The sequence below is a fragment of the Balaenoptera acutorostrata genome, chromosome 18 (genome assembly GCF_949987535.1).
Source record: "Balaenoptera acutorostrata chromosome 18, mBalAcu1.1, whole genome shotgun sequence".
NCBI lineage: Eukaryota > Metazoa > Chordata > Mammalia > Artiodactyla > Balaenopteridae > Balaenoptera > Balaenoptera acutorostrata.
Window position 1 is genome coordinate 71,897,489 of NC_080081.1, and position 25,565 is coordinate 71,923,053.

The 25,565-nt window shown below is 33.4% G+C and overlaps 1 protein-coding gene across 6 annotated transcripts in view; it reads right to left on the minus strand.

The window, feature by feature from the left end:
- Nucleotides 1–25,565, minus strand: part of PDS5B (PDS5 cohesin associated factor B) — a 201,005-nt gene that overhangs the window by 84,714 nt on the left and 90,726 nt on the right. For all 6 annotated transcript variants that reach the window (XM_057532904.1, XM_057532903.1, XM_057532905.1 and 3 more), the window contains exons 8-14: nucleotides 21,687–21,827; nucleotides 19,387–19,502; nucleotides 16,286–16,380; nucleotides 11,664–11,809; nucleotides 8,708–8,859; nucleotides 7,322–7,435; nucleotides 1,296–1,377 (exon numbers count right to left, since the gene is read on the minus strand). In XM_057532904.1, the coding sequence (XP_057388887.1) occupies nucleotides 1,296–1,377; nucleotides 7,322–7,435; nucleotides 8,708–8,859; nucleotides 11,664–11,809; nucleotides 16,286–16,380; nucleotides 19,387–19,502; nucleotides 21,687–21,827 (846 nt within the window). The remainder of the gene's footprint in view (nucleotides 1–1,295; nucleotides 1,378–7,321; nucleotides 7,436–8,707; nucleotides 8,860–11,663; nucleotides 11,810–16,285; nucleotides 16,381–19,386; nucleotides 19,503–21,686; nucleotides 21,828–25,565) is intronic.

Here is a 25,565-nt window from a genome sequence, read left to right on the forward strand (position 1 = left end):
TATGCTATTCGGCTGCTAATGACTTCAATAATGCCTAAAATCAGGAATAATTTTATACACATGCAAATAAGAACCTCTCACATTCTTGCAACTTTACCTAGAGGAAGTAAATTAACAAGTCTCTAGGTGGCAAAAAAGGGCACTTTATCCAGAGCTTATTACCTGAAACACACCAACACTGCATTATAACATTGACTAACACACGTTTATTTGGCTGAAACACACTAACTTAACTGGGATTTTCCAATTTTCCTCCTTCGCACAGAAAGTACTGAAATAGCAGAATCTCTAAAATTAGTTTTAAGTCATTGACTATAAGGAAAAACTTTTTCTAGCAGGTTCAATATACTCAGGAATCACAGAAGGTTAAATTATGTTCAATAAACCATAAACAAAGAGGTCATTGTTAGCCTATAAAACAAAAATACTACTCAGTTGTAAGCTTCAACCAGGCAAACAAGTGGTATGAAATGCCTTATTACTAGTGATTTAGAGGTTAAGAAAAAAGTGAGGTCACTATAAACCACTCAAACAACTACTGTTAGCTCACTGATTTTTAGGGCAAACGGCAAGATTTACACCTAGGAAAACTGGAAATTTTCTCCCCTTACATGAAAAAACTCCATTCTGTTGACCTCTGTCCTATGAACATGAGGTGTATGTTGGGGGGGAAGGGGAGGGGGGGGTCCACTGTGCACTGAAAAAGAAACAAAAAATAACACTACACTGTTTTCCCTGGATGCAATTTAAAATGACGAGGCACACTGATTTTTAGATGAATTATACTTTTTATAGGCCTACATACAACATTCTCAAACAACATTGACTGGATGAATAACCACCATTAAATTATAATTATGAAGACCAGGTAATACATTAAAATTACCATAATATTAATTGTAAGTAAAAATATCATGATACTAAACTATAATTACATGATATTAAAACTTTCTATAACCACAAGACTATATAAAGATGATGGGAGCATTTTAGTGTAGCAACATTAAGTGTAATTTTACTCTATTTTCTATGCTTTCAATAATGCTGAGTTATTGTTTTGGTTTTATTTTTTTAATTTTAAAGCTACCAAAAAAGGCTTCATTCTGTGTACACAGAAGCACATTCTCCTTCCTGTTGGGTATCACCTTTTGCAGATACAGTAAATTTCAATTTTTCTAAGCAATAAGTTTCTTAAAAATTTCAGTGTTCTAAATTAGAGATCATAGGTTCTAGAGTCAGAAGTGTTCCACACAGAAACAGTTGTTCAACACATAGGAAAAATGGTGATAACTTACTTTGGGTTGCTTAATTAAGTCAAGCAAATCCTTTACTTGATGTCGGAGCAGATTTTGACATTTCCACATTTCATTCAGTGCTCTGAAAAACACATACATAAATTTAAATAACAAAACAGGATAAACATTCTTCCAGAATATCCCAACCATGTTAATTTTTTCTAAAAGTTCAAATTACAAACGGAGATGACAGAGAAGGGTAAAATTTACAGGACTAGGCAATTGATGATACATGAAGAGAAAGAGAGAAGTCAAATATAAGAGATAATAACATTTGAGGAGATGGCTATATCAAAAGAAAGGGATTAGTGGTGGTTGTTTTTTCTTTTGTATAAAAATAGTGAAAATCTATCATTAACTGGAACATGTTTGTAGGCAAGGGCATAGCAATGAACTGCAGAGATTACAAACTTAAGAAGTAAAGCAATATTTAATGGAGTAAGGTCTTGTATTCAATAGCAGGCCGGATGAAAAGGAATAAAAGACACAAACGGAAAAGAGTGAGCCCTAAGAGAATGGAGATACTTTTTCCTGAAACAAAAATATTATAATTTTACATAATATATATTATATACTTTTATTTATAAGTAATATTTATAAATTACATTATATGTATATAAGTGAACATTCATTTTTTACGGCAAAAATTTTGATATCACCATAACACTTTTATTGTTCTCAGGCAGAAATTTAAATCTAAAAAAAATTATATAGGTACTCAAGAAAATATACATAAATCATAGACAGCAGTTAATGTTATTTAAATATTAAGATATAGAATATCAGAACCACTCACATTTAAAATTTTAAAAAGGAAATTTTCCAAAACCAAATATTACTTCTCATTGTTTTCAATTATCTATACTTCTATTAACCTCCATTATCACACATATGAAGCATTGCCATAAAAGAGTAATTTAATATAGAAGCATATAAAACCATATAAAAACACACTTTTTCTTTTGATAGACAAGGCAATTGTTTAATATTTTCACCCTCCTCAGCAGTATGTTTTAAAAATACCTTTGCATTTTTTAAAGGAGACAAATTAGCTTAAATTTGGACAATTCCTTTATAGTAGTCCCTTCAACATGGTACTGGCAAAACAACAGTACTGGGGCATTTTCATCTTAAAATAGCTAAACTTTACTGTCTTCAAGCTACTAAAGTTCCATAAAGTTTAACTGGCACACTTTAAGAATATAAACATTAAAACAAAAATGACCATTATCCAGAGGACTGTAAATAATTTTCAAAGAAACAGAGTAGTCATCTGTGAAATTACTTGTGAACTCCGAAGTCAATGAATTCTCTCCTTACCTATACATCTTTTCACTACTTAAAACTTCTGAAGGCCCTGGATTTTGAAACTTGCTTTCACTTAAAGCAGAAAAATAAGGCAGAAATTATCTTTTATTAACTTAAAGATGAAATCTTAAGCAATTCTAAAGCTTATTATAAACTATTATGGCTATAGCTTAAATCAAAAAGTGACCATCACTGACTAAGAATTTGTATTATAACATTCAGGGGAGCATCCTCTTGAGCATTTCAATTAAATTATATTAAGCAGCAAAGACAATCTGTCCTTGTGCTTTGCCTTTCTAAATAGTACTTAAGGAAAAAAAGTTGTACTAGTAGAAGCAGTATTACTACAATAGGAAGACAGATATCCATTTATTTAATATTAGCCTGAATTCCAGCTCTGTCACTAAATAAACGTGAAAAATCTGGTTAGAGCCTGGATACTGTTACGTTTGTTAAGTGACATTTTAAGTAGACAACTAGTTCCCTCACTTTGGCTTCTCCTTGTTTGAACCAACATACCACAAGTTTGCATCAGTTCAAAGAAAAAGACGACTACCATTGGGCTGCAGTCAGAAACCTGTCCAAATGTTGAAGAGAACCTCTCCTCCAACCTTCTGCTCCCAATTGGCAAATTACCCATCAGACTCCACAGTTCAAAACTGTCTAGATGAGAGCCTGATCAATGAAAGAGAAGATCACAACCAGGACACCTGATACTACCACTTACTCTTGTCACTGACAGTTGTTCTGGGGAACTTGGGGTAGGTGGAAATACACACCATGATCAGACAGTACCCAAGCTTGCCTCTATTCTCCTTTCCAGTAATCAATATACTTATAGTTAACCTAGGGACTTACCCAAAAGTGGGTACACATCAAAAAGTCTAAAATATAGGAAGTATTTTGTCTTCCCCAAAAGAACACAGATATAGAATAAAATATATGGCTCTTTCAGTAAATAAGAAAAATCCTTACCAAACAAGTTCTTAGCAGGAACCCACCTGCCAAGCAGCTTATTTTAAAATACTTTTCACACTAATTAGAGGTCACAAAAATTCAAATGACTTTCTGGGCTAGAATGGTAATGTAAATGAATGAAGTAAGACAGGTGTTATAATACAGAGTATTATATACAGAGGACTGTGGTGAAATTAGAAACATTAAGTAAAACATCAATATTATTAGTATTCAGGACAATGAAAAAAATGAGAAAAAATTTGATACCCCAAAAATTGGCAAAAAATAAGATGCCTGATAATGTATTGGAGGATGTAGGAACTTACAAACCACTGGTAAGAGTATAAATTAGTATAATCATATTGGGAAATAATTTGACTAGTTTATAATGCTGAAAACATGCATTCTCAGCAATTCCACTCATAGCTGTACACCAGTGACCCTAAACCTTGGTTGCCCATTACAGTCTCCAGAAACGCTTTCCTAAAAACCCCAATGCCCATACTACACTCCAGACAAATTAAATGACAATCTCTGAGGATGAGATTCATGTGTCAGTATTTTTTAAACCTCTCCACGTGATTCCAATATGCAGCCAAATTTGAGAACCATTCATAACCATAACTTAGAGAAACCCTTGCATGTGTATACTAAATTGAAAAATGTTCACAGTAGTACTATTTGTATTATTAAAAAAATGGAAACACACAAATGTCCATTCTTTCCATTGACTCAGATTTGCAATGCCAAGATGATGGAATAAAACTGTGGTTTAATGACAAAGTAATTCAGTACCACAGTGAAAATGAATGACCCACAAGCTATATATATAGAGTAGATGAAGCTTAGGAACATAATAGAGTGGCGTGAAAAAACAAGTCACAGAAGACTATACCCACAATTATTCCATTTTCATAAAGTTCAAAAACAAGCAAAAATTAAAAATATATTATTAAGGGATACATACATACATATGATAAAACTTTTTTAAAAGGAAATGAGAAACACAAAATTAAGGCTAGTGGTTTCCTCTGGGAGGAAGATAGGAGGATGAAAGAGAGACGTGTTCACAAGTTGGGTGGTAGATTCATACATAGTTTTATTTTATTACTATGCTTCAAAACTCGTGATTTGTGTGCATTAAATACTTCATGATAATAAGCATAAAGACTTTTGGAGAAAATAATCACAGATTAAAGTTAAAGTGTAAGTAATAAAATGTTAAGAAGCATTAGGTGTATAGTTGGTCACTTAATTCCAAGAAGTTGATTAAAATAAAAAATAATTTTAAAAACATTATACATATATATATATATATCTCTCAAGTATTTTAACTTAAAAGAGATAAATACTCATTCACTCACCAACCATTTCTGTAGAATCAATTGATCCACAGACTGGAAATTACTTTCAATGTTTCCATGACATTATTTTCCAGTATATCTCCTATGTCACCATTTTTTCTTTTTAATTCAATCAAATGGACTTGTCATTTAAGTGATGAATGATATCTGATAAAAATATTTAGTTTTGAAACTGCTATTTATGTTTTGTGTATTCTATTTTCAATTATTTTTTATTTTCTTTTCCACTTCTGGTATTAAAGTTTTCATTAATTTTTTGCTCCTATGGGTTTAGACGTTATACATTCAAATTCTATTTTTTTAGGGGTGACTCAAAGTTTTAATATGCACACTTGATTCATGGTCTAGTTAATCAACATGTCTGTCCTCACTCTTATATGACAAAAGAACATTAGAACACTACCTGCCATCTTAACATGTTGTTATCTGACAGGGTCCACCCAGGCATGTGGCGGGGTATCCCAGGGACTCTCAAGAGAGTTCACATATCATTGCAGTGGTGTACACTGGCACAATATCAGCCTAGATGATAACCTACTTTTTAATCCAGACCCCAACACCTTGTAAAGAAAACTTTATCCTATTCCTTCCTTCTGGATTCAATTTCCTTTTTTATTCTTTAGTAATTTTTCCAAGTAGGAATTATGAGTGATGAACTCTCATTTTTTGCTTGAAAGTGTCTTTAATTCATTTTTACCCCTGAATGACAGTTGAACTGAGTCAAGGCGTCCAGATTGGGTGTGATTTAAATAGGTTGTTTCAAATGGTATATATACATATCCTATTCTCATCCATTTTAAGAGGCCATCAACTGCACCATGAAGAAAAGGATGCATTCCAATTCCACAGATGCTAGCATATGAAAATTTTATGTTTCACAATTAATTATAGTGGTAACATATTTTACTATATGCAGTGGAAAAAGAATGACCTTTGGAACCGGGAAGAACTGAGTTCAAATTCTGGCTTTGTCTCTTATTACTTGTGTAATTTTGTGCAAGTTCATTGATCTCTGTGGGATTCAGCTCATCATGTGTAAAACAGAAAAAAAATCATTTATACTGGGAGTTGCCAAGCTTTTTCTATAAAAGGCCAGAAACTAAATATTATAAGCTTTGTGGGTCATAAGGTCCCTGTTGAAACTACTCAACTCTGCCAATTGTAGCAGAAAAGAAGCCACAGTTAACACATATTCCTGTGCCTGAAGTACAGTGGATATCAAGAAATGTACATTTCTCCCCCTACAACCCTTTTTCTCAACATTTTTATGAAAGATATAAATAGCATATATAATAATTTCCATGTGGGAAGTGCAGTTAAAAGTCCCATTAAGCTGTGGTAGGAATGAAAATTATATACAGCTCCTTAGACTTCTAATTTCTGAATATTTAATCCCCATTAGCTGGGGATTAAGTTACACATTCACTGGAATACTGATGATCTAAACTTTCTGAAACTTAGAGCATATCCATCTCTAGGCCTCAATTTCCTAAGCCTCAGTACGATTCAATTAGCAATGCCTCTCCCATGTCCAAAATGCCAATTCCCTACAAAGCCATACAAAAGCACTTCTTGAATGAAACATGGTCACAAAAATGTATTTGTGCTTACCTTTACGTCAAACTGTAACACCATGTTGAGGCTACGCAGCACAAAACTATGTATCCTACTGCACTACAATTCAAATCAGTATCAGGTGACAATAAGAAAGTACTAATTTCACAATATGGACCTGTCTAATGCCTTAAGGAATACAAACAAAAACAAAAGGTACATCAGCATTTCTTGAGACAACAATATGAAAATCTGGAGAGAGAAAAACTAAATCCTAAAAGATTCCATGTCAATCAGCTCTGTTTTTTAATTAGTTACAAAAATCCTTGTTAATCTCATGTTAATAGCAGTACTTTCTGAAAAAATATCCAAGTATTTTATTGTGTCTGACCATTTAAACAATGTTTGCATTATATAAATTGTTGACATTTAAAAATACAGGGGCTTCCCTGGTGGCGCAGTGGTTGAGAATCTGCCTGCTAATGCAGGGGACACGGGTTCGAGCCCTGGTCTGGGAAGATCCCACATGCCACGGAGCAGCTGGGCCCGTGAGCCACAACTACTGAGCCTGCGCGTCTGGAGCCTGTGCCCCGCAACGGGAGGGGCCGCGATAGTGAAAGGCCCGCGCACCGCGATGAAGAGCGGTCCCTGCACCGCGATGAAGAGTGGCCCCCACTTGCCGTAACTAGAGGAAGCCCTCGCACGAACCGAAGACCCAACACAGCCAAAAATAAAAAGAAATAAATAAATAAAGTAGCTATAAAAATACAGTTGTTTTCTTTTCCATAAAATCCAACATACTGCAAAAGATGGAAAGAACAGAGTTTAACATTTGAAACATACTTCACAGCATTTAAATCCAGTGTGGCATACAAATAATATAAGCATTTCATCCGTTCTGTAGTTTCCAAATTGTGGGGGACCATGTATTGAGCAAAGATCCGTTCAACAAGCAATCTACGAAAAAACATAAAGTACTGTATTAATTTCTTTAAATGTAGGTATTAAGTATGTATGTAAATTTCCGAAACACATAAAGAACGCATATAAAAGAGCTTCTTCCTTCTGAGTAGAGATGAGATTTCCAAATCAAAGATTTCTTTCTATAAGAAGAAGAGCCAAAGAAAAAATTTTAGCTGGATGTACTGGAATCAGTCCTATACCTAACTAAGATTAACTACTTCTGCATGACCTTGGGCAAGCTATATACCAGGGACTCAACTTCATTGGCTAAATAATAAAGGGTTAAAAAACTACACCAGAACCTTCCAAGTGACTAATTCTAATCATCTGTAAGTTAATCATAAAGAAATGTTTAAGATTCTTGACTTTTCGTAGTGATCATCATGAAAAGAGACCTAGATAGAAGTAAAAAAAGAAAAAAAGAAAAAAAAGAAAAGGAAAGAAAAAAAAGAAAAATTAAACGGTGGGGGGTGGGCTATGAAACCATAACGCAAATCTCTGTGCACTGATGCCACACACTCAAAAAGCTTAAAAACGTCAATTTTCTAAAAATAGTAACTATAAAGTCTCTTAGATAATATCAACCTAAGATACTCAGTTTCTACTTCCCATACCTCTTAAAATTGTAAGATGTCCTACTGGTTCTTAATTTTCTCATTCTCACTTGTTAATAAGCAAGATCATTTGGACCTCAAATTCATCAAATCAATGCAGACTGCAAGCAGAATTTACAGTTCTACTAACTACTAAATTGCTAGGTTCCATACAAGATCTAACCTTACACACTGGAATAGAAAAATACAAAGATTATATTCAGATAATGTGTTTTTATATAAATTTATAAACTATTATTTTTAGCCTTGAGTAGGAATTGTTTTTATTTAAAATGTCTAAATCCAAAGGGTGTATATTTATTTTAATTTTATTTGAAAAAATGAATGTGAATCCTTATAACACAATTACCTATGAAACAAAATTTAAATCATAATTACATACACTCCTACTTTCAAATAGTACTCTGTTAAAACATAGTATACGAAAATGACCATAAAAGACGTATCCATCCCTAAAGTTATATGTACATTACTATTTCATTTATGGCTTTGGTGGGAAAGCAACTAGTCACTCACTACCTTTAATTTGCAGTAAAAACTGAGGAGGGAGTTTAAAGTTATAAAGAAAATAGTTAGCCTAAAACAACAGCTCAACAACAGTTATATAATACCAAAAGCACCAAACATTTTACATGTGGTGTCTTTAACTTACCTATCATCAATACTATTTTGATAATATATATGTAGCAATTTGTCTTTGATCCATGAAATCTGTTTTGCAGCATCTTTCCCAGCTGCTGATTGTAAAGCATATTTCTTATAGATCTGGGCAAGTCCCATCATGGCTTCTTTGCGCACTCTCCACTTAAAAAAAGAAAACAAAAATTTTTCTTGTAATTTAAAAATGCCTCCGTTATATTAATTCAGTGAAGTCTAGTTTCCCAGTTTTTTAATTTACTTTACACAATTTATTTTCATCATACCTCAGTTCCTGGATGTCAATCTGTAATGACTGTATGAAAAAACACAACTATCATTTTAATATATCTACTATGTCAAGCACAGACATCTATTAACATGTATAAAGAATTTTAATGCTTTGATATCTTAAACCCATTACCAATCCCTAAAAAACAAAATTCAATCACAATCTACATAATGTCACTTAGAATGAGTGAGGGAAAGCACACTACCAAATTGTAAAAGGCAAATACAATTAAGTGGATAAACTGTGAGCTATTCCTTATAGATTTTTTTCCAAATTATGGTCTATATTAAGCATATCTGTATTAAAGGTATACATGACAATGGCTTTATCAGATGCTGAATGCAAAGACACATCAGTGGTTCATTTTGTATATCTGGCAAAGACGTTCAGGTATAAATGTATTCAACTATTTTGTAAAATAAATACATATCTGTTATAGTATACCTAACATTAATTATCTTGGTATGAGTTTAATCTTAAATTTTACATAAACACAGCACTATAATCAGTAGGATGTAAGTAATATTTAGAACTTCATGAATCTGCGAAGATTATTAATTTTTCCTTTGCAGTCTGTCACTCACAGCAACATTTTTCTCTTGGTTTCTCTTTCAATTAATTACGGTAAATAATAGTCCTTATTTCATCCATCCACTGCATACATACTGAAATAAAAGACTTCAAAAGCTTTACTCATAGGGCTTCCCTGGTGGCGCAGTGGTTGAGAATCTGCCTGCTAATGCAGGGGACACGGGTTCGAGCCCTGGTCTGGGAAGATCCCACATGCCACGGAGCAGCTGGGCCCGTGAGCCACAACTACTGAGCCTGCGCGTCTGGAGCCTGTGCCCCGCAACGGGAGGGGCCGCGACAGTGAAAGGCCCGCGCATCGCGATGAAGAGCGGTCCCCGCACCGCGATGAAGAGTGGCCCCCACTTGCCGTAACCAGAGAAAGCCCTCGCACGAACCGAAGACCCAACACAGCCAAAAAAAATAAATAAATAAATAAAGTAGCTATAAAAAAAAAAAAATTAAAAGCTTTACTCATAAAATAAGAATTCAATATATTTGTAAAAACTTTATCTCCAATTCCCTATCTTATCTCTAATTCCCGAAAGTGCTACTTCAGGGAAAATTTAAAGATACAGAGCATATTCTAATACTGCCAGTAACATAAATATATTTAATTATTTTTTGGTACTCAATTAATATTTATATGAATAAACCAAGCAGTCCTATGATGAACACAACATGATGATCAAAAACATACATGAATTATAATCCCAATAATACACAAATACTTAGGTTAAATTCTAAGTGTAACTATGAAAAAGTTTACTTGAACACTTAGAAGGCTGTTATCCTACCATGATGCAAACCTCCTTTTCCTTCTTTATAGCTTTTGGCCTTTTCATTGTTTAATACCCTACTGAAATATTCAATAACAACAAGTCTAAATTTATCAACTAAAATAAGTTGCTCTGAATACCTATAGATTTGGAGGGAAAACCATGCAATTCCTGTCCATGTATTCTCCATCCACAACCCACATGACCAAAGAGAGAATTAAATGATGGAGATAGCACAATCGACCATACAAGTGACTTTCAAAATGTTGTGAAGTTTTTACCTAGTTAGAGCTATTCATATCTACCAAAAGGCCTCCCACTTTCTTTGCTTATTAACCCCTAAATACACCAAAGATTTTCATCCTTCACCAAAATTACTCTTAAGTCTAAGTCTGTAAAATCCATGCCATCAAGGAAAGGCAATGGGGAGGAGGGGAGAATAAATATTCACTGAAACACTTACTGAGTGCCTAATACATTCCAGGCAACATGAAATACAAATGTAAGAGACACTGCCCTCTTCAGAAGCCACTAACTAAAGAGTGGAGCTGTTCAGTGCTCTAGAAGGAAGGTTTGGGATCATGGGAGATAGGCTCGAAGCATGCTGCTCTGCTGGGGTTAGCTTTGCCATGTTGAAAACATTTCTGGGACTTCCCTGGTGGCGCAGTGGTTAAGAATCCGCCTACCAATGCAGGGGACACAGGTTCGATCCCTGGTCCAGGAAGATCCCACATGCAACTGAGCCCGTGTGCCACAACTACTGAAGCCCACGCTCCTACAGCCCGTGCTCCACAACAAGAGAAGCCGCTGCAATGAGAAGCCTGCACACCACAACAAAGAGTAGCCCCTGCTCGCCACAACTAGAGAAAGCCTGCATGTAGCAACAAAGACCCAACGCAGCCATAAATTAATTAATTAATTAAAAGAAAAAAGAAAACATTTTGTATTTTCTATTCCATAGAAATTATAATACAATCAGCTAGAGGACTATGAACTGATACTCAATGAAAGGAAAAAGAGAAAAGAGAAGTTGTGTTCAGAGGCCTTTTCAAAAGTCACTGACTAAAATTAGTGTACAGGTTAAACATCTGATTACTCTACCATTTAGAGCTGGCCCATTTTGAGGATGAGAACAAATAATACTAATAAAGAAAAACTAATAAAATTTAATGTAACAAAAAGTAAAATCTTCTCATAAACATTATTTTAGATATTAAAATGCCTCCCCCCCAAAAGGGCTAATTACATTTAAATCTCAATATTTTCAAATGAAATACTATTAAACTTCAAGTATTCAAAATGCAAACCTACTAATAATTATTAACCCTACTTACCCGTTTGTCTAATGTTCTCTCTCTCACAAAATTAAGTAAGTGATCATTGACCAGAAGAATATCCTTTTTAGCAGCTGTAACTATAGACACAATAACATCATGTCTAATAGCTTCCTCAGGGTCATGGGACCTCACTTTAAGATACTCTGAAAGATAAAATTTTATTTGATTAAAATGAAACTGTGACAACTAAAATGTTCTAAAAGATTGCATAAGATCTTTGAAAGTAAACCACAACAAAAACAAAACCTAAGTAGAAGGTTCAATATTTCAAAATCATTAGGAGTAGGTAAGAGAGAAAGGGAGAAAGAGAAGGAAGAAGGAAAGAAGGTCAGTCCTTCAGGCAAAATACAGTAGTTTACATGCAACTGAGTAGTAAACCCCCTCCCCATTTGTGGGACAGGGTAGTTAACTAAGGAGTTCCTAAACTCATTAATTCAACAAACCATATAAATGAACCAAGAAGTGTATCAATTTAAATATTTCACTTTTGTCTTTTAAATGGTTAAAATATTCAAGTCAAGTGGTTCTAATGGGAAAAGGCTAGAGAATTCAAGTTTCTATCCCTTAACTAGGTAAACCCTTAGTGAGGTTATTGAAAGAGTAAAATTAAGGTAATGGCAGCCGAGAAATAGGATTACAGGAAAGACCGTAAGGCAATTCTGTTTAACTGAACTAAAAGAAAGGCCAAAGGGAAGACAGAAGAAATGAAACATTTAACAATTACGAGTGACTGGAGGAGAATCTTAAAGTCAAAAACATGGAAGTTCAGATCTGGCACTGAGAAAGCTGAAAGAAAAAATTAACAATCTTCAGTAATGATATATTAGGTTTAAAGAAGAGGTACCACAAGTGAACATAAATTATTATTCAGCTTTTTAATTATATGATCAGTAAGATAAAATTTCATTGTTTGGATCTGGAGTAACATACATAGCCATGTCTATAAACAAACAGTGCTTATGATTGTGAATGGATTTACGTCTCAATAAATTAACAGTTAACAATATAATGCAAAAGCTCATAAAATCAATGCCCAGGTCCTAAGCCCCTCCACCTTGAGCATCCTCTACTAACAGGAACTATTTCAAAAAGTGTTTAAGACAACATGTCGCTAAAAAACTTCTGAAGAAATGGAAATATTATTTTATGTATCACAGAAAAGGTTATTTTTAGTATTGATTTCAAATGCCCCATGCTAAATATATCTCAAATTCATTTACCCATCAAGATAAAGACAGGAGTTTTATCTTTCGCTGTACTTGTTTCAAATGCAATACGTATTATTATTTCAGGTGCCACTAAAAAATGGAAAAACCAATGACACACCATCAATTTTCAGATGCATCCTCATTTCACTAAAACAAATCATTCATATTAAACAGGTATATACAAGAGCTATTGACTTATAGATATTAACTGTGCAGAGGAAGAGAAAACAGGACAAGGAAGAAATTCTCAACAGTCAGCATGATGCAGTATCTAACAATACTCTTCCCAATATGGCTACGTCCCTCAAAACTTGGCTGAAGGCACAGGATGAAGCTCATAAACACACTATGGAGAAAAGAAGATAAATGTATGTTTTTAACATATTTATTTCAGCTCACTCCTGAAACCCTAAGAAAATGTCTTTTAAAAGGGACAAGTAACAAGAGAAGAGATCATAGCAGAAGAGATTTCTCACCAAAATTTTGGCAGATGGATTACTGGTAAATGCCCAGGGACAAAGGAGAAGGATGAAATCTAAAAGGGAAAGAAAAGTCATGACAAGCTCATTTCCAGGGTAGAAGAACCCTGAAATTCAAGGCACCAAGCAATGAGAAAGGCAGAGATGAAGACAGCAGCTGAAAACATGGAATGGAGTGGTTGAAAATCTGCATTAATAGTTAGACCCCTAGATTTTTCAAATCTGTCTTTTAGCCAACTCTAAAAATTAATATGTGCCAGGAGGCTAGAGACTAGGAAATACATAACAAGATAAATGTTTCATAAAAAATGAAACTGTACACTATCCTTTGATAAAGCAAAACATTCAAAACAATGATAAGGACTAAAAAGGTTATTGGTGAAATTATTCACATCTAAAGTATATTTCAGACAGCTATAAAAGAACAAAATATCTATTATTTAGCCAAGAGTAAACAATGCATTGAAGTTCTGACTATGGAAAAAATACTTTAAAAAGATACAGACTATGTACAGAACTACTACAGATCAACAAGAAAAAAAAAAAAAAACAACGAACAAGCCAATTAAAAAAGGATGGGTTTAAAATTTAAACAGATACTTCATAAAAGAACATATATATCAATATGCACATAAAAAGATGGCTAATCTCATTAGTCATCAGGAGAATGCAAATTAAAATCACAACAAACATTAAGACCTATGAGAATGGCTAAAACCAAAAAGACTGACAATACAAAATGCTGGCAAGGATGCTGAACAACTGCACCCTCAAACATTTCTGGTGTGAGTGGGAAATAGTACAACTACTATGAAGAACTTGGTCATTTCTTATAAAGTTAAACATACATTTACCCTATGACCAGCAATTTTACTCCTAAGTAGTTCCAAAGAGAAATAAAAACATAAATCCACAGAAACACTTATACAAGAATACTCACTGTAATCTTAATCATCATCGCCCCAGACCAAAAACAACCCAGATATCCATCAAAAGAAAAAAAAAATGGATAGAAGCAAATTATGGTGTATTCATACAATGAAATACTACTCTATAATAAAAAATAAAGTAATAATACGGTGTCCCAAAGACACAAGCAATTAAAATTAAACTCCTGGTAGGATACTCTTTTCTGGGGAATATGAATAGCCAAAGAGAAAGTATCTAAACTAAAGGTTTTCCAACAAACAACCCACCCTGATCACCCTACAGTGAAGTTCAGAGTCAACAATCCCATCCATACGCTCAGGGCTTTCTGAACAGCTTTTAATTTAGTCCCCCACTCTTAATAAAAGCCGACAGCCATGGATTGCCAAGCATTTGAGGAAAGCCTCTAACATGGAAAATACAGACAAAAGCAAATAAAAAGTGGGAAAAACAAGTGGGTGAAACAGACATTTTTAAGAAAAAGAAAACTCCAAAATACTATCATTAATATTCTCAGAGAATACTGCACCCATAACACAAGAAAAGGATACTCCAGAGTAAAAGAAACATCCAGGATAAAAGAGAAGGAGGAAGAGAAAAGGAAGAAACAGACAGACATACACAGACACACACATGCACGCACGCACACACACACACACACACGCTCAGGGTCACACAGAAGAAAAGGGGGGAGAAAAGAAGGGAAGGAGAGGGGGAAGGCAAAAGAGAGAGGAAGAATGGATCATCTTAAGATGAATGCTATAAAGCAGAAGCTCACACACAGCGAGCAGTCCAAGTTCAGGTGTCAGTAGGTAGACAGAGGGTTCTCCAAGCAGGATATCTCCCATAAAAAGCAGTTTAAAATGTACTACAAGTTGGTAAAATTTTAAAAAGACTAAATAACTAAATAATAACAAGCAATAATATGAAAGATGGGAAGACAGTGCTCAGAGGTAAACCATTCAAGGGTCCTTGATTGCTCAGAAAGAAGCTAGTGTTCTGATAAACTTCAGACTTTATTAATCAACTATGCAGTAAAAGCATGAAGGAGAATGTTAACTTCCAAGCCCATATGGATAAAAAAAGGAAAAATGAGAAGAAAAGTAATCAGCTGAGCAGAAGAGAAGAAAAATAGAAATAAAAGAAGCAAAGAATAGGTATGTAAAATAGAAAACACAAAGTAAGATAGTAGGAATAAGTTCAACTATATCAAATTCAAATTATTTCAATAAAATTTTCAAATAACATAAGAATACTATGTATAACTTATGTACAGATACACATGTGACGTAGATAGAAAAACATGAACAGAATGCAGAACAAATTTAATAGACAGGTTACCCTCTACAGAAGTAGGAATGAGAGGAGTTTGTGAACAGCATTTCAACTGTATCTACAATTTACTTTCTTTTTTTAACCTCCTAAGCTAATACAGCAAAATGCCAACATTTCTGAGGAAGACAGTGGCTGCCGTATTCATCCGTATTCTCTGAACTATTTCATAACTTTAAAAACCTTAACAGAGCAGCAACAGTCAGATACACAGTATTCTCATTACTATAAAAATGCAAAGTTCTGAAATACCTCATCAATATACAGATTTCAGAAAAGTTACCTCCATTAAGCATGGTTAAATTAGTTCATAAATTAACGACTCTCACCTAAGTTCTCAAAATATTAAAGACGACTGAAGTCCCATAATCTATGCAAAGTCAAGACCTGTTCAAATCCAAATGCCTGAAATACTTTTAGAATTGTTCTTAAATTAAGAAACCAATATTGTCTCTGATAACGCTACTTTTTATGTAAGTGCTTCTAGCCTATGTAGGTACTAGGAGATAAAAATTGTAGCTTCACCACGATGATGAACTGAAACAAGAAGACTTCACTGACAATAATCACAAAAAACAACCAAAAATAAAAAGGGGTTTTTTTCCTATATATAAAACCAATTTTTTTCACCAAAGAGCATCTAGGAATATTTGCCATTATGGGTATACAGTACCTGTTAAGTCCTTTGCTAAATCAGGATGGTTCATGAGACAATGGCTAGCAAATTTCACACATTCCAGGCGAATTGGTACATGGATATCATTAAACCTGATAAAATATAAAGTCACAGAGTAATCTTTAAAATAAGAGAGACAGATAAGTGTTTAACCTGCACTTAATTTATATTTATTTCTCTAATTAAAAGAAAAAACAATTTATACAGGATAATTCAAAGCAGAACCAGACTATTTTAACAAAGTTTTTGATATACTATATATGTAAGAATGCTTTGGAACCTCTATATTAAACTAGGTCAATCTCCTGTGAGAACTATGTACTTTTAAGGAGGATGTTTAAACAGTACACATTTGGCTCAAATACAAGAACTGGAATGACAAAATTTTTCCTATAAATAGTATACTTTCTTTTTTGTTATATATACATTTATTTATTTTATTTTATTTATTATTATTTTTGGCTGCGTTGAGTCTTTGTTGCAGCGTGCGGACTTTCTCTAGCTCAGGCGAGTGGGGGCTACTCCTTCATTGTGGCACGCAGGCTTCTCATTGCGGTGCCTTCTCTTGTTGTGGAGCGTGGGCTCTAGGCATGCGGGCTTCCATAACTGTGGCATGCAAGCTCAGTAGTTGTAGCTCGCAGGCTCTAGTGCACAGGCTCAGTAGTTGTGGCATATGGCTTAGTTGCTCCGCGGCATGTGCGATCTTCCCGGACCAGGGCTCAAACCTGTGTCCCCTGCATTGGCAGGCGGATTCTTAACCACTGCGCCACCAAGGAAGCCCTATAATTTCAAATATATCTGTTTATGCAAGTATATGTGTATACATAATGCACATACACATTATTAAATCCCACATTGAAAAGAAAGCTTTTCCTCAAATTATTCTTTCTTAAATACAGAACATTCACAAATGTTTGGTAGATCTTGCACTAAACCCTGTATTACTTTATATGACTCTAAAATTGTGCCAAAATTACTCCTATCTATCATAATTATTTCCACTAATATCAAAGCAAATTTTTACATGTATATGTAAATACCTTAGTATGTATCTCTAAAAAGTTAAAACTCTTTGGTTGATAAGTCATTTAAGTATCTTTTACTCTTATATTTCCCCTCTCTTTTTCTTTTCCTTTGTAATCTGGTGAAGCAACTGTTTTGTGTTTGTGTGTGTAGTGTTTTTCCACAGTTTAGATTTTGATAATTTTATCATTCTGATGTCAATTAACAGGTTCCCCTCTCTCCTAAATCCTGCACATTAGGAATCAGGTCTAGAGACTTGATCATATTCACGTTCATTTTTTAGCAAGACTACTTGATAATGGCATTGTGTTCCTCCATCAGGAAGCACATGATGCCTAGTTGTCTCTAAACCATTGATGTTCAAAGCCTATATACATAAGTTCATTGTGGACTACAAAGCAGTAGGGTTTTTTTTAGATCTTAAGTAACAACAAGAACGTTAAAGTGAAGCAAGAATTTTGCATTTGACATTTTCATAAGTCTTAATTCCCGAAGATCAAAAAGTCTCCAAATCTTGTATCACCTAATACCATAAGAAACAAAATCTAGCATCAGAAAGAAAAAAAGTCTTCTGAAGGAGCAACAAATTACTCATAAAAGATTATTATTAGGAAACAAACTGCTTTATGAAGTACACTCAAAAAAAGTCTAGTCTATAAAATCTAGTCTCTGGTCTCATATAGTTTCCTGAGTGTTCTGAATCCAAGTACTCAATCCCTGTATACTTTAACCTTTCTCAACTAAACACGTACCAACTAACCATTAAAAAGACATCTTTAAAAAAATACTCTAGCTCCCTAAAATTGGTAATAACATGCAAGTTTTATGTCATTAATAAAAAAAGGAAAAATTACAATGTAATCAAAAGGTAAAAAATTTAAATTAGAATTTTTCCTCCTAAAATCCTATAAAATAAAGTCTGGCTAATCCAAGTCCTGATTTAAAGATATATTAAATGTCTATATGTAAAACTGTATTTGTTTTAGCACATTAAATAAAATAGATTTTGATTTTAGTTGCACAGTTTAATTAAACTATTTTGCCCTCTTGCTCATTGTATTTAAGGGGAAAAAGTCTAGAAATCAAACTCAAAATGACAATGGGCTAATATTTATTAGTTTAACACACCTTGTTAAATATTATTATTGAGCTACATAAGAGATAAGAAAACAGAGTAAGAATTTAGGGCTTAACATATAAAGGCTTATATGATTTGACAAATTAGAAAAACAAGACCAGAAGAGATTATCTTTATCATAATCATTGATAGTTCTGGTAACGAAATGGAAAGAAAAGTGGTGATGACAATGCAAATATTTCAATACAAAGAAAATAGAGTAAGAATCTCAATCCTATTTACTTGTTTATTTATGACTTAATTGCATTATTTGTTATAAGCATAATAATAAAAGGGGGAAAAAAATCCTCCTCTATCCTCAGGGTCAAAGTAGGTTTCAGCCAGGGCACTTGGAAGTGGTTTTAACATATTCAAGGTCGGGGTATCTTTAGAAAAGTAATAAAATAAACCCCTCTCACAGAAAAAATATAGAAACACATTCAGAATTTTTTAACCGATTTCAGGAGGTTTGTGGATCATTAAAAGCATACAAGAAGCCCAGGTTATCATTTCCTCATTATCATAAGACATGTAGAAAGGAGGTTAGTAGGAGGTATATACATAATCATTTATTTATTCATTCTATGGACACCCTTTTATCTTTACAATGTCTCCAAATAATCTAATTAAATATAATTTTTTTGTGGAGAGGCTATATCTCACCATGATGTATTTTTGGTTGGAATTAATCACTATGTAATAATATACTTCAATTTCATGATTATAATACTTTGTGAGATAGCTTTTTAAATGTATCTTTTAAAAATTACTGAAGACAAAATAAGAAGGGGAAACTGTAAATATGGCCAATCGCCATCAGCATTCAAGAATTTCAAAATTTTTTAAAACCCCTCATTTTTATGATTTCAGGAAACAATCTTAAATGTGGGTGCTGTTTTAAAATAGTAAGTAGATATAAATACATATTACTTTTAAACAGGACACCAAAATCATATACCTGCCCAAGTAACACTGCCAAAGTGGTTTGTTTTGAGAAGCCAATTCTGAATCCTTTGCCCCAAACATTTTTGCCAGTAGTTTAACAACTTGAAGGCGTTCCTCATTATCATTGCTCTAAAACAAAACACAACCACAGCTTTAAAACCATGAGGTAGATATACTGAGAATAATTTTTCCCATGATTTCCCTTAATCTCCAATTCCACAGAAAACCTTTTATGAACTTCAGCTGAAAAATTATACATAAAAATGTTTAATATGTTTTTCATAAAATTAAATGTTACCTTAAATATTCTAATCATCTCAAATTACATTAAAGGAGTACTCTCCTACATGAAAATTCATCCCAAAGTCTGATTAAGATTTAGTGGCCCCTCCTACAACTGAGGCTTGTTTCCATTCAAAATCAAAATCAAAAACTAACTTGCATCAAACCTACTTGGGACCCTTGAAAAACTATTTGTGGTCTTTAAGAATAGACACTGATAGAGGCCAATCCTACAGTAAACAGAGACTTATGTATGAAGGTACTTGTTAAGCCCTTTGTAGAAATAAATATGCACTAAATCTCCCAACACGAGAGTCAGTTCATCTACGTACATCAGATTCATAATGGAGTTCAACGACGTGATGAACCCTTACACATGCAAAAACTAAAGTTTCCACTTTATATAGAAAATGGGTACTCTGGGGATGAGAACTCAAATTTTATTACTGCTTTTGGTACCTCCAACAAATGACAATATTTAAATGAATGAGCCAGCCACAATACTAGACTTGAACACAAAATGTGACAATTAGAGATTGTTAAAATCACTAATATTCAAGGTATTGGATGGCACTGTACAGATTTTCTTTTAAATTTTAAACCAATGCCAAAGCCCATCATTTAAAGCCCCTGTGATATGACCTGACTCATCTCTATTATTTGATTATTCCTCTAAAAAAGTACGTTTTCACCCTGGCTGCACATTAGAATGACCTGTAAGGCTTTTAAAAAACAACAAACAAACAAAGAAAAACTCATGTCTGGACTCCACTGCCAGAAATTCTGATCTCGGTTAATGCCTGGACATCTGCTTGTTTATTAAGGCTCCACAGGTGAAGATTCTAATGGGCAGCCAGGAATGATTTAAACTTACTTTATGCTACCATGCAACTGTAATTCTTTGCGTTCTGCAAATTCACCCAGCACCTTCCTACCTCTATATCATTCTGCATGCTGTTTCCTTTGCTTCAATTGTATGCTGTCTGTATCTTTTATGATACTTATAATATTTGGCCTCTTATTAGATACGGATTTTTTCCTCTTCCTCCCATAATAGATGTTAAATTTGCTGAAAGCAGGGATGATAATTCTTATTTTTTTATTTCTTACAGTATTCAATATTTTTATTAGAGAAAATCAAAGCAACAAATAATTAAAGGTATGACTGCCTTTTGCCTCATCAAAATTGCTAACTACATGAAAAAAGGGGGTAGAGGAAGGCCAGTGAATCAAATGTCTCACTTGAAAAATATGCCCCAGAATAAAATGAGAATAATTATTTGCTGCATTTGGGGGGTATTTACACTACCAACATAAACTATTTATTTTGTAGTTTTCAAAGAGACAAATTCAAATTTTTAGAAACAAGAAATACAACACAGAAATCATTTAAAAACTTTTCTGGGTGGTACAGTGGGGTTCATCAAACAGTATTAATTATAACCAGATTTATTTAATCTTTATGTAATAATTTGAAAGAGAAAATATGCCCCAAATCTGCAAATGAAACTCAATTTTATGGCATAATTTAATGCCAAGGCAATAAAGACGTTACCGAAAGATTCCAGAAAGCCATGTGAAAAGCAAAGGAGCTTTCAAGATAGGCTGGGCAAGTACAAGATAATAGTCATAAAGGGAAACTATTTCACCCTATGTCGACAACAGACCCTAAACTGTTTCTATGGCACAACAAGGGGTCTTGGGAACCACTATAAACTATGCCTTTAAAACGTAAAAGTTTGATGTATAGCTATGACCTCAAAAGTTAGTCACAACCCAGAATTTATCTGGAAAACATCTGAAGGAAAATATCATCCTGCTAATCATTAATTCATCAGATTTTATCTGCTAGGCACCATGCCAGGCACTGGAGATACACAAATATGCAAGGCACAAACATGTAAATAAATAACAGTAATATACCACCACATTTGTAACATTCAGTTAAAACCACTATAAGGATTAAAAAGCCACAAATAATGCGCTTTGTTAATCTGGTTGATAAAACCATATTATTTTTAGAATAGTTACCTTCAATTTAAATTCAAGCTGGGGTAAAACTGAGAGCAGCAAATGACTATCAATATTATAGAGCTCCAAAATTAAGTCAAAGACATGCTCTGACAAATCGCTGATAGATGTTTTCCCAAGCATCAGAACCTGATTAAAAAACTTTTGAGAAAGAAAATTTATCATTAATAGAAACACCATAGATAAAGTGAATTTTTAAAAATTTTATTATTCAATTAAGTTCATTATCATTCTATACAGAGTCAAAACAGGCATACCAAAACATTTTCTAAGAAGGTGGGAAATCACTACTGGCTACATAAAAACATAAAACATGGAATTCACCTCGTACATAATAAAAGACAAGTAATTTGTACTGACTCATCAATTAGCATATCAATAAATACCCTACCTACCAAATATACTTTATTCCACATTATGGTACTTACCATATTTTATCCTATATTACAGTTATTTGTACACATGTCTTAGTTTCTCTACTAGATAAATTTCTTAAGCGCAAGGGATCACATTTTGTTCACCATAGCAGTATGGGAGACAACAGTATGGAAGACAAAGCCTTACACCTTCATAGTAGAAACCAATTCCATTTTTAAAATACGTAATTTTATATTTACAAGGCAAAACAATATCTTTCTAATACTTTTTGTCTTCTTTTATAGTCTGATCAACAATGTATACACACATACAAAGTTTATAGCACTAATTAAAGTGCAATTAAAAGCACATACAAACACAAGGAAAATCCAAATGTGAACAATTTTTTTCTATAAGCAGCCGGCACTAACTAGTTTCCACACTCAAATCATTCATCATGTTACTACTGAAAATCGTAAAAATACATGGCATAATGATCAAGTTCCTTTCTACTTAAAGTCTTCCAAATATGTAAAAAATTAACCCAGAGCATATCCCACATATTCTCCACAGCATCTTTTATCTCCTTGAAGAAGGAATTAAGGATTCTTTACACCACACAAGCTGCCCTGATCTCTTCTTTCTGTGACAGTTCACAAACAACTTGGCTTAATCAGGTTTTCTATCTGCAAAGTACAGTCAGGACTTTACATTTCAATGTCTCCTCTGCTTACTTTTAGTTCCTGTGTTGTTCTTAAGTTTTTTAGATCTACGAACCTGTACCAACCACCTAGCCATGAAGGGAAAAAAAGAAAAAATTCTATTCTACTATTCTTTCTTTATTGGTTTTAAAAATAACTCGTCTGTCCTCCATGTTCATCAATTTTGTGGGAAAAGAATTTCATGACATCAAAGGTTAAATTCTCATTCAAGTTGAAGATAAAGTGGCTTCGTTGTTTCCATTCGAAAATTTTCTCCTGTTTAAAAATGATAAATCTACCTTTCTTAACAGAAAATAATTCTTTCCAATCTGGCCATCTTGGTGATCAAACCATCCTCTTCTTCTATCAGTCTGGGGAAAACTCATTTGAAAATGGGAAAAAAACAAAACAACAACAACAACAAAAACCCAGTGTTAACTTCCTACAAAGTCCATCAAAAACATTTATTTGACACTTATAATCTCCATCTATCTCCAAGTCAGTCTTCACTGTATAACAAGAGCCTAGTACACTGCCGGACAGAGAGGTATCCAAAATAGATTCAGTAAATGAATGAATGATACGTAACAGGTACTATAATACAACTATAGGTGAAACAACCTTCCTGAGGGTATACAATTCAGTGGAAGAAGCAGATATAGATTTGAATAAAGTATTTGCTACCAAAAAACATCAGTCTTTTACTTACAAATGGTAACTAATTTTCACATAACAAATTAAATTGTAACAACTGCCTCCTAATGAAAGGAGTAAGAGGAGTAAGTTAAAGGTCGATAAGAAATTCTACCTTAGATTTAAATGATCAATTTTAATTACAAAAGTGCTTTCACATCAGTTAACACATTCTCTACCATCACCCCAAGCATTATTAACTCCAATAACTAAGGCTAAGTGAGATTAAGCAAATTAACCAAATTTTACCTACATCAAGACAAGCTTGATACATTTTTTCAATCCAACTAAATACTTCCGTGCTATCCCCTAAAACTTGTGATTAAAAAGATCTGGTAAAAAATAACAACATTACCAAGAAGTGATCCGTGTAGGAAATTTTTTGAATTGTCACTACGTACTTTTTGTTTTTGATACTGTTGTACCTTTTATGTATATATATATGTGTGTATATATATATATATATACATACACACACACACTCACACTTTTTAGTTTCATGAGTTGTCAAGTTACAAAAAATTTTATTTTAAAAAGTAATCTATAATGCCACAGTGACTTCTTAAGTTCTATATATGTAAACAACACTGTATATAAAGAGGAAACTTGAATGTGTCTATATGCATGAGAGTGAAAAAAGACACAAGTAAAAAAGAGACAGAAGTGGGGTTATTATTACCTTGACATCCTACCTCTATTTTTGCTTGCTAATTCTCTACTAGGAAGATATATGAATAATGGCTATCACATGTACAAATCCAAAAAGGCTGAGAATGATTTTTACACTGTACTAAAATCCCACAAGACAATTAAGCTCACCAGAAAGTATTTTACATGTAATTGTAGATTTATAAGGGAGAAGAGGAGGAAAAAAAAAGCAATTCTTAATGACTTCTTAGCTAACTCTCAAATAAGTCAAGGGACAAGAAAATAGGGAAAACAGAGAGAGATAAGAAAATAATGACAAAGTACTGGGAATAAATAAATATATAACTGAAAGTGTGCTCAGACTATTCTACTAATCCTGTGCCTCTTGCCCCCAGCCTCAGCTTCTGATAAAAACATAACCAAGTATGGACGGGGCTTTCTATTTCTGTAGGTAAGAACTAAGAGCAGGAAATTAACATGAGGTGTAAGTGACAGGGAAATGTTTTTACCTTGATTTACCTGGGATTGCTAAAAGTATTTCCTTGGTCCTTCTATCTTTCTTTTAACTTTTATTATAAATATTTTCAGACATACACAGATGTTGAGAGAATAGTATAATGAACCTAATCACCTCATTCTATCTTGAATTTTTTTTCTTTTATTACCCAAATATTTTCCCAATCCTAGAAAATATATCAGCGTAGTATAGTGTTAATTTCTTATTTTTATGCCAGAAAAAGGCATCAGAAAAAGGTAAGTGTTCCCCTAAAAAACATCTGGCTCAGCAATATCAACTTAAATAAATGACCACCAGGAGGAGCTCACCTAAGTATATCTAATGGCCATGGAAACAGTCATTCACAGGCACTTGAAGCAAAGGAAAAGGGAAGGGGCACTTAATAACAGAATGCTTAAATCTGGTTCTACAGATTTCAAGTGCCATTATGTCATAACAGAAAGAACTCAATCCACTCAATCTAACCAATTTACTGCAGCCAATACCCAAGACTCACAAAACTTGCAGAAATCAATATTTAGAATTACCTGGCAATCTGACTGGAGCTATTAAGATAGGTTACACAATTTAATTCTCCAGATTCTGAAAGTCCACCCTCCAAAACAATTTCTTTACAAATTAAATACATTTTTCCAAATCATCATGTGCTCACAACTATTTAAGGTCATAAGCCAGTAACAAAAACTGGAATTTACCATAGTACTGTTCCATAAAGTATGTTAATTTTCAAAGTACATCTTTTCATGATGTATTTTTATATACTAAATTAAATTTTGTATTACTTCAAGAAAAATTCTCCTTCAATAAACTTCAGGAAAATTAAGTACATGAGTAATTATAAAAGGATTTCTTTCTCACTTTTTTCAAGAAGACAGATTTACATGTTTAGATGTGGGTAAAAGTGGAAAGCAGGTGGAGAGACAGACCTGCTACACAATTCCAGAGGCCAACATCAAGACTGCA